This window comes from Mus caroli, chromosome 16, assembly GCF_900094665.2.
Source record: "Mus caroli chromosome 16, CAROLI_EIJ_v1.1, whole genome shotgun sequence".
Taxonomy (NCBI): Eukaryota; Metazoa; Chordata; class Mammalia; order Rodentia; family Muridae; genus Mus; species Mus caroli.
The window spans coordinates 55,847,451-55,858,517 of NC_034585.1; the positions used below are offsets into that span (position 1 = coordinate 55,847,451).

The 11,067-nt window shown below is 36.8% G+C and overlaps 1 protein-coding gene across 2 annotated transcripts in view; it reads right to left on the minus strand.

Moving 5' to 3' along the window:
- Positions 1-331: 331 nt before the first annotated feature.
- The window catches only part of Arl6 (ADP ribosylation factor like GTPase 6), a 26,320-nt gene continuing 15,584 nt past the window's right edge, over positions 332-11,067 (minus strand). Inside the window, exons 5-9 of one of the 2 annotated variants that reach the window (XM_021184475.2) lie at positions 10,528-10,622; positions 8,689-8,818; positions 6,314-6,369; positions 6,185-6,197; positions 332-1,228 (exon numbers count right to left, since the gene is read on the minus strand). In XM_021184475.2, the coding sequence (XP_021040134.1) occupies positions 1,195-1,228; positions 6,185-6,197; positions 6,314-6,369; positions 8,689-8,818; positions 10,528-10,622 (328 nt within the window). In that variant the 3' untranslated portion in view covers positions 332-1,194. The remainder of the gene's footprint in view (positions 1,229-6,184; positions 6,198-6,313; positions 6,370-8,688; positions 8,819-10,527; positions 10,623-11,067) is intronic. The other variant, XM_021184477.2, reaches the window with a different exon arrangement.

Here is an 11,067-nt window from a genome sequence, read left to right on the forward strand (position 1 = left end):
TCTTTCTTTGCTTCCTTAGCTGTAAAGAGAAGAAGTTGCTCTGCCATGTACTGCAGCCATGAAGCTGTCTTGGCACAGGACTGAATACGAGGAGCTGAGTGGGACCAGAGCCTTCACATTTTAAACAAGAATCAATCAATCTTTCTCTTTCTCTCTTTCCTTCCTTCCTTCCTTCCTTCCTTCCTTCCTTCCTTCCTTCCTTCCTTCCTCTCTCTCTCTCTTTTTCCTTTCTTCCTTCCTCCCTCTTTTCCTCTCTTTATAAACTATCTCCTGCATTCTGCTATAACAGAAAGCTGACCAACACATGGACATGTTAAGGATAAAAATAAGTCAGTTATAAAAATATTAAAAATTTATTAAAATTTACATTTATCAATTGAAGATGAAATATTGTCATTTAGCTACTGCAATAAAATGTATCAATCATATATGAAATGTTCTCAGATCTCCCGCATTAAATTGATTCCCGTGAAGGCAAGGGATGCATTACATTTATGACCTGATCACCACCCAGACCCTCACAGTTGTGAACAACACGCACACATGCAGGTGTCAGGGCAAGGCCTGAGCAGAAAGGACGGAACCCTTCATCAGGCACCGAGGAAATGAATTCAGTTTAGTTGGCCTCAGATAATATTTGGCAATTAAAACACCAAATACCACACCAACACATTATTCTTTTCAGCATGAACAGAACACTCTAGTTGGTGTATTTCATTTTTTATTGATAGTGACACAATAAAAATTCCATACATACTAATTACCTGGGATCCCTTATAAATCTTTAAAGGTGTTTCACTAACACAATTTGCACTTCAAAGTCATACAATGAACTAAACTTTTAGAAAACAATTGAAAATAAAAATACATCAAATATATCATAAATCATGATAGGATATTGAGATGGCTTATAAGTGGTATTTATACATTCTACTTATCACAATGATGTAGACTTTAACAAGAAGTTGGTAACTAAGGAGTTAAAAAGAAATATTAGATTTTGTATAGTTAATGGCCAGATTAACAATGTCTCAAGTCCTAGAGTCCTTAAAACGTTCTTCCAGAGTCCACCAAAGCAAGCAAAATGTGGTTAAAAAAATTCTTAGTTACATATATCTTTTAAAATAAATTTGAGATTATCCAGTATGCCTTACGCAGATTCCATTCATTGAAAATCACTGAGGTCTCCAGGGACTATCTCTTCACGTCTTCACAGCTTGGATCTGATCTGATGACAGACAGACAAAGACACTGTCAGCCCCACAAGGGAAACAATAGCAACTCTATTCTCTAAATCACTCCAAGGCAATTTTATAGAACACAGGAAGGCCCTATGCATACATCTGTTTCCTTCAGGTACAATTAAAACTGTGCGTTAAGTTTTATAGAAGCTGTAAGTAAGGAAAGAATACAGGTTTTATGGCTTATTAGAAAGACAGGGAGCAGTTCCTCTGGTGATTACTCCTTCTAAGAACCAATTACTTACAATTAATTCTTTTCAAGGGAATTACTTACAACTCACTAAATACAGAGTATTTCCTGAAATGTCAGTAGCCTTCCTTTGCAACCTTATGCTCATTCCCAGTTCCTGATCCATCTAGCCATCCTTCTCTTTTTAGTTAGTGTATGATGCACGTGTCCATATTCATGTGTCTGTGTGTGCACGGGCATGATGGTCCATGTGTGGAAGTCAATGAACAACGGAGTGTTGGTTTTCATCTTCTATCTTAAGACAGGTCTTTGTTGTTTGCTGTTGTGTATTCCAGGCTAGCTGCCCCACAACCTTTTCCTATTTCCCTATCTTGCCATAGGCACACTGGGATTAGATATGTCCTGGGGATTTGAACTCCCTCAGACCTCAGACCAACACAAGAGCACTTTACCAGCACACTGGAAGATGGGTCACTGGATGTCGTGGTTTTCCCTTGCTGTCACAATACTCTGACGTTGCCCGAGTATGTGATTCCAGTGTATTCTCCATGATCTCTTCCGGGCACTGACCAGTATCATAGACTGTCAGTACTATCCCATGCAGCTGGTGCTGTAACAATTTCTTTCCTGATATGAAACCTATTTCCCCCTCAGGAAGATTGCAAAAGCCTCTGCCTCCCAAGTGCTAGGATTAAGGGTGTGGACCTCAACCTCCTGGCATGGTTGTCTTGTTTTCTACCAAGTTTTTGTTTCTTTTGAGGTAAGATGTGCCACTGGAGCTCTCCGTCCTTCTGTCTCAGCATTTTGAGTACCAGGGTTACATGAACGTACCATCATGCCTGCCTTCCAACTTTGTTCCTTATCCCTCTGTCCTGCTTCCTGGAAAAGGGCACTGTTTTTCTTGGTTGAGTTCTCATTGTTAGTATTCTTATTTTCATATAACTGACTTATTTGTTGCTGGAATTTCTTTTCTGTAAATCATATCTTAACTTTTAATTTGTAAAAATGACATATTTTAAAGGATAAACTCCAATACTGTTTGAAATGTTTTTCTTAACCTATATCCTGTACCTGTACTCCCCCTTTCTTACAAGTTTTCATTTGTGTATTTCATATTTTTATCCTCAGACATCTGGACACTTTGCTATTGGCTTATATGAATGAGTACAACTAAAGGTAGACTAGACATCATAAGTGTGTGTGCAGTTTGTCAAATATGGCCACTATTCTACTGCATCTGGTTAAGACACTTCCGTGGAAATCACCACAATTATTACTTTAGTGACTTTTTTCTTGGAGAAGCCTGATTTTCAGAGATGACTCTTCCTATAGCCGGCCTACTTTCTTCCTCTCCTGCTCCTCCTCCTCTTCCTCCTCCTTCCTCTAATTCTACTACTTCTACTACTTCTTCCTCTGACTCTTCCTTTACCTTTTTTGTTTCTTTCTTTGTTTTGAGACAAGATTTCTCTGTGTAGCCCTGGCTGTCCCGGAACTTGCTCTGTAGACCAGGCTGGCCTTAAACTCAGAAATTTGCCTGCCTCAGCCTCAGTGTTGAGATTAAAGGCATGTGCTGGGTCGTCTGCCTAGTTCCTAATCTGACTCCTCAGAGACAACTTATCTTCTGCCTACTCTTTAGTCTGACTCCTCAGACGACCCTCCCTATTGTCCGTCTCCTTCTACCGTTGCCTGGTGGAGTAGCAGACAGATGAGAACCACAGAATTCTTCTATACAAAAGCTTGCAGCCTCTCTTTGCTTTCAGTTCACTATTACCGTACATAGATGTGTCTGGTGTTTTCCAGTCCAGAGGTAGTGTTTTGACTATTTGCAAAGGATATTTCTTAAAACATTTTTTTATGGTTTAGGGAGTCATGTCTTCTCTTTTTAGTTCCAGATCCATCTTTTATTTTTAACTATATTATTTTCAATTACTAGCATATTCTGAGCCTTTGAGAAGATCGTCAGTCAACTAGGCTGTGTACTATCATTTCATACTGCCAGCTTAGGAGTCGGCTTTTGGGGAGCGGCTGTTAAGCCAATCAACATCCATCAGATACCCAGCTTTCCAAACAAGATCATCATTTTTACTACATGTTTGTGAAGTTAGTATCTTTTAAAAATGCCGCCTTTATTACTAGTGATACCTGAGACTGGAGTGTGTGTTCAGTCCTCTATTTTCCATTAGAATACTCATGCTCACAGTATGTAAAATATACACACAAAAATCTGTAAATGGGCTAAGGTTGTAGGACCAGAAGTAGAGTGCTTGTCTACAATGTGTATTTGCTTATGCTCAGGGTGGATGTCCTGGAATCATTTTTGGTATTCAATATAAAATAAAACAAGATTAAAGTCTGAAACCTGTAGGCATTACTGATTTTTCAACTTACCTATAATATGGTAAAACAAGTTTCACTCTTTGGGAAAACTTTAAAAAAAAAAAAATCTCACTTGAAAACTGGGAAGGTAGAATATGTCTGTAGTCTCATCACTGGGAAATTCATATAGTGAGTTCCAGGTCAGCCAGTGTTACACAAATAGTGATACCTTGCCTCAGAAACCAAACCAAACCCTTCCTCCTTCCCCCCCAAAAACGTCTCACTTGAAAGTTTCAGAACTAGAAAATTTATACTGATCACTAAACATATAAAATTACCAAGTCTTTCAAATGAGAATATAATCATATGTAACATTTAGTATTATACAAAAAAATCAATATTAAATAAATATGATTAGATCAGCGCAAGATGAACCTTGTTTAATTCGCTAGGAACTTCAGGATTCTGAAAGTAAAATGAATAGAGGTCAAAGGTCTTTTACAGTTAGATTTTACTATGTTTTTTTAAGGTAATATGTGACATTAGAAGCTGGTTAGTCTCTTTTATTTACTTGTTTTGAAAGATAGGTGCTTATCTTTCTTTATATTCAAACATAACTGAGAACAATAAAAATCTATACTATTTACTCTTCTATAGAAAATACAATGATCATCTAGTTAAAAAAAAAAAAAAGCTGATATATCCTTTGATTTTGTTTTTAAAGCAATGCTCCCTCAAAGGTCCAGCTCTTCTGCTACTACTCCTGTGCGCAGAGCAACAAGGCTGCTACTGCTTACCTTGCAGAGGCTGATGCAACAAAAGGGCATAAAAGCACCTCTAACAATATGCTATTCTCACAAAGACTTGGGAGGTAAGATAACAGATCAGAATAAACATTGCACACCAAGTCTTGAAAACTGGTCAAACTGTAAAACTGGGTCATTACTGACACCTAGTGGCTATCGCTATAGACAAAAAATATATACACAGGGAGCTGGGGAAGAAAGTAAACCCTCGCTGTCCTCTCAGCTATCATCATCTCATCCTGAGGTGGGAATGACTACACTGAGAGTGTTGGCAGGACTTCCACTGCGCACTGCATCATCATTGGGAGCAATGGTCAGCACTGGTGAAGGAAGAAATTTGCCATGAAAATTCACTTCTCTATATTCTTTGGATTTTTCTGAAACCCAACAGTTTCTTCTGGAAATCCATACCATAATCCCCAATACTTCTTAAAATAATTTAAAAATTGAAGTTGATCGGCTCAAAGAAAAAATGCCTTTACTAATATTTAGGACCATTAAAGATGTTTGTTTGTTACTTGTAAAATAGGATTGGAATGTTCTTTGCAATTTAGTAGTAAATGTTTTGTCTGAATAAATACAACTAGAAATGAAAGTCTGTGCCAGGTGGGCCTTTAATCCCAGCACTTGGAGGCAGAGGGAGACAAATCTCCAAGTTTAAGTCTAGCCTAGTCTACAGAGTGAATTCCAGGATACCCAGGGCTATAAGAGAAACTGTCTCCAAAAAAAAAAAAAAAAAAAAAAAAAAAAAAAACCAAAAACCAAAAAAAAAAAAAAAAAAAAAACCAGGCTGTTACAAAACCAAGTTCTATCTNTAGTCTACAGAGTGAATTCCAGGATACCCAGGGCAAAACCTGGAAAACGTGGAAAAAAAAAAAAAAAAAAAAAAAAAACCAAAAACCAAAAACCAAAACAAAACAAAACAAAAAAACCAGGCTGTTACAAAACCAAGTTCTATCTATCTCTGTGAAGCAGTTGTAAACGGATTACTTTTCCACCCAACACAAAAAGCTGTAAGTCTCCAAGAGTTTCCAAAGAATGGAAGAAGAAAAATGAAAAACTATCCCACACATATCTAATATTATAACCTAAAATTATGAGAATTTGATTCTCTTTTACTTTCCTTCAGGGTAGGAGCCTCCCAGGAAGAATGAACATGAAAGCTTCTGACCTGGCCAGAACGGCTTTTGAGAAAGGCCATACACAATACACACCTATCTGCTGCATTGCATGTTGCAAGCTGTTCTTACACATCTTATACAGACGCTACAACCCTAGGGAAAACTATACTTATCTAATCTTGACTGAACTGAAATAAACAAGATATCATTTAATAGTATTTAATACTAAATGAGTGTTAAAATATACATATAAATTATGTATAAGATATATGTAATATTATACATCGTGATTCATAAAAAAATTAGTTGTCATTTTGTTCTAGTTATTAACAGTAAGGCCTAATGTTTGTCCCAAACTTCAGATGTGTTTTTTAGCAACTAGATTTAATGAAAATCTGGGTCCATACATTAAAACCATTTTCCAGATTTACTCTATTTACTGAATGTAAACACAGAAATCTGCTAGAAAAAATACAGCAACATAAATGCAACAAGGTATCAGGTACTTACTGTACTGCTTTTTCTGACAGCAGAAATAAAAACAAGAAGGGGAATTGATGTAATAAAATTAAAACATAAAGATGAAATGAATGAATGAAACAGAAGCAGGCAACAGCTGTGCAGCAACTTGGGATGTACCTTGGAGCCAGTCCACGCCTTCCTGCAGGCCTTCTCCTTTGATGGCATCACTAGCACTGAAATAAAGTCCACACACAAAATCCACTTTATGGTGTCATACATACAACTCTACGAGTAAGAAACAATATTGCAAAGAAATACATACTAATAATATATGTTTGTACAAGAATAATTAAATACTGAAATAGAATATAATATGTTATATTAATAATATTCTATATTCCATTGAAATATATTATATAATTAGGAAATTAGAGTCTCAGGACTAGGGAAAAAAATCTGAGACAAATTTTGAGATTTGTAGTGATATAAAGAACATAATATTTTTCCCACTGTCCTACCTAATTTTCTAGCACTCACTATCCTACCTCACTGTACCCACTGCTCCAATCGCATTTATCAGTTAGAAATGTTAGACATAGATCACAGTGTAGTCAAAGAATCTACTGACTTGGTTTGAAATGTAGTTTGTTATTTATAGAGTAAAATCCTATAATTATACATGGGTTTTGTTGCTATTGTGATTATTGTTTTATTTTTGAGACAGGGTCTCATAACAGTTCAATCTTGCTAAGTATTGCTTGAACAGACTCTACTCTGAAAATACAGGAATTTATGACAACATTACATGTTACAGATCTAGTAACTTATTTTAAAATCCATGACCATATTAATATATAATTAAAGTTTCTGAGTAATTAGAGCTTGTTTTATATCATTCACTTGGAGGAAGCATTACGCAGAGTATAGTAAAGAACCTACAGAATTCTTTCAAGTAGGAAGACGGAAACAAACAGTATAAGATAAGCAATTATGCACAGCACACTTTTCATCACATACGGTAACAGCAAGGCACAGTAGTATCACTTACACCAAAACTCCCCAAGCTATTGATTTTAGAACTCATAGTTCGAGACAAGTACTACAGGAACGAGCTTTGTCCACTGGTGGAGGTGTCAGCAGGTGACTACAAACCTGGGCATTTCTCTGAACCACTTCCCTGTTTACTGTGAGAAAAGCTGTAAGACTCAGAACTAGAGCAAACACTCTTCTTTAACTATCAAATACCACTGGACCTCAGATTCAAATTCAGCAACCAGAGAGTAGCCCTGTCTCTCCCCCAACTGTTCAAAAGCAAAAAAGGTTTCACTATTTCCTTCCTGGCAGAGGGATCTTGGGTAGGGGGCAGGGGTGCTCATAGAATCCTGAGATATTTCTAGCATTTACTTAAATGCTACTCTGTTCAGCACCAAGGCTAGCTCTTAAAATCTTTTCTTTTTAAAAGTATTATTAATTCTTTGGAATTTCATACAATGCATTTTGATCATATTCACTCCCAGCTTCTTAACCATCCAACTTCATGCTCTCTCCTCTCTCTCTCTCCTCTCTCTCTCTCTCTCTCTCTCTCTCTGTCTTAAAACCTAATCAGTCCAGTTTGTGTCAAATACTGTGTATTTGGTTGAACTAACTCTCCCTCTCCCATTAACTATCAAAATGTCAACAGCTCCTCAGCTAGGAGCAGAGCTGCATTCCCACCCCAAGTCCACACTGGGGTTCTGAGGCTCCACTTTCTTGCTTTATATGCTTGGTCACTTTTATCACCAGTAGACTCTCTGATTTGTGTCCAACTTCCTGTTAAATATTACTGTAACTCTTACAACATATAGGGACTGCTATAGAGGGACACTTTAGGACATGGGAAGGCAGGAGGGTAGGTAGCAAAAGAGGATCTCAGAAAAGTAGAACACAAGAGTTAATTAAGAACTCTTTCCGAAATAACTAATGCACATGAATTTCAGACACTGCTAGTATGTCCATATACAGCCATTATCTCTATTTCTTCATTTGAACAAATATCTATAGTATATGTAACATGTGCCAGTCACAAAAGTGGGAAAAGAAAAATAAGGCAGCAACCAAAACTTGTCAAAAATAGAGCTAACCCACCATAAAATAAGCAACAAAGAGCCCACATGGTAATGGTGCGGTACAATAGTAACACAGAACAATTGATTTGGTGAATGATTCAGGCAAGGTGACACCATAGAGGCTTGGCTGATTTCAGGTAAAAAAGGAAGTCACTGTGTTTGAAGCCAGAAGAGTGAGTGGGACATTTAATTATGTTTTTCACTATAAGGGCTTTTTTGTTTTTTTAAATATACTTTTTTTCTAGCATCAAAGGCTTTGTAAAGTTAAAAGCAGTATTCTCATGAGTACTTGCAAATCTGTGAAGCGAATATTTAGCTTACATCCTATCATGCTTAGCCATTTATAAAATGTCAAAAACAAAACAAAAAACAAAAACCCTAAAGAATACACGAACTCACAGACTTTTCAGAAAGACAAAATGAGAAATACAATTTTTTTTTTTTTACCAAATATGCCACGGCTTGTCTTTAATGTTCTCTAAACACAGCAACTGAGACACTTTCACAGAAGTCACAGAGTCTCTAAGATCCATTTTGTTTGCAAAGAACAAGATTGGAATTCGACGGTGCTTAATATCTGAAAAAGAAAAGGACCCCATCGTGATGCCTCTCGTGCTTTGGATGACTTGGCCCTAGCCTCCTAAAACTGAAATACACATACAGAAACCCTTAGAGATATAAACAGTCATCTAAACCCGCCGTTCTCAACCCGTGAGTCAGCATATCAGATACCTGCATATGAGATGTTTGCTTTACAGTCCATAGCAGTAGCAAAGTTACAGTTATGAAGTAGCAACAAAATAATTTTATGATTGGGGTCCTCACAGCATGAGGAGATATATTCAAGGGTCACAGCATTACAAGGCTGAGAACCAGTGATCTAAACAGAAAAAAAAAACTAAAACTATTTGGTAAGACTCTGGCTAGGTGCTTTAAACCAAAGAGCAAGGTTGGAGAAGGGGAACCTCACAGTCATAGAGAAGTATCTATGCAAAAAGACTTCTGTGTTGTCTTGTCAACACAAGACATACAGACCTCAAGTAAGAAGAGGAGGAAGTGGATTAATTATAAGTCATAAACAGTACAATGAACAAGTGACATTACTTTTTTTCCCCACACCGTGACATTATTTTTAACCAGCTATTTTTCCCATTACAGTTTTGAAAAGATTTCCCAGTTTTTTTTTTAACATTTATATATTTAACTGTATTCGTTAATTGTGTGTATACATGTATGTTTGTATGTATGTATGTGTACATGTATATGTGTGTGTGTTTGTACATGTTCGTGTATGTAGGTGTGTCATGCTATGCATGGAGGTCAGAAGATAATTCATAGGAAAGAGTCAACTCTCTCCCTCTGTCCACCATATGGCTCTGTAGGTTCAAACTTAGGATGGAGGCCAGATTCAGCAGCAAGTGCCCTGAGCTGCTGAGTGAAGCCAAGTGCAAACTAGAAGCCATAAGTGGTAGGTGGTAACAGAATTTTCTTGCTACCTGTCCAATGTTGTGCAATTTGCTTTCCACAGGAAAGGCAACACAGAGCAGCATCTTTACATCTTGTTAAAGAAAAAGAAAAAAAACAACATATTTCCAGCTATAACTATTTTATCTAATTCTGCATAAAAATCAATTCACCAACTTAATTACTGCATATATTTATCTTTTTACCTAAGCAACACTTAAAAATAAATTGGACAGGAGTACCGAACTGCCCATATCTCCAGTTCCAGAAGCTCTGACACATTCTGTTGGCTTTTGTGGGCTCCTGCATGCCTAGGGCACACATAACATTCATATATAAAATGATAAATAATAAAACCACAGCCCAGTTCCTCTTCCTCCTACTTGAAGTTTTCCTCCTTTCTGTTAACATTGAAAGCTAAAGAAGCAAAAGCATAGTAGCTCCTCTGCCACCACACGCTGGAATCAAGAAACCAAAGCAACGGAGCTCATGTCCTTCTGCACCAAAACCTACTTCCTCCCTCATCTCTTCCATCTAAATGTTGTTCTCTTACTACAATATGTTATTTATATATTTGAGAAAGTAGGACTTTTAGTGATAAGGAAATAAATGCCAGTATATAAAAACAAACAAACTCTGCAAAAAGCTTTGAAATCTAAAAAAAAAAATAGGCCAAGTTATTATAAAGTTTTAAAATTTACAAATTTAAATAGAAAATAATTCCATCTCATAATCATCTTTTCTTCTACTAAAGAACAAACCAGCACATACAGAGGGAACCCAAAACACAGATACCAATGGTGGAAGAAGCTACACAGATACCTGGGTGATTCAGAAGGGTATCAAGCTCTTCTTTGGCCACAACCATTCTTAACTTATCACTACTATCAATGACAAAAATAATGGCTTGTCCATCTCTGTATAAAGAAAGAACAGTGAAATTAGTTTACTACCACATGCAGTCTTAAGTGGTCTCAAACATCTGGATCCTAGTAACTTGGCAGCTGCTATAATTGAAGTACTTACTGAATAGTATGTCTGCTTACTTTAAAAAACACCTTGTATAGAAATACTCATAAAACAGGTTATCTGCTGTTAAAACAATCTTATTTCAACTAAATATGGTTAGTAATAATTCTGATCTATGATCTATAATTTCCTTGACGAAATCATTTGAATAAGGAACAACTTTTTCACTAAGTGCAGCTGTGGAATCTGATTGCACATATCCCACAGATGTGAGTGAATATAGCATTTGAAAGCACTGGAGTTAGAGTAATGGGGAAAGAGCAAAGTATCAGCTAAGGTGACTGTTATAATCAATTATCGTCTCTCTGTGTCTCTCCCCCTCCCCTCCCCTCC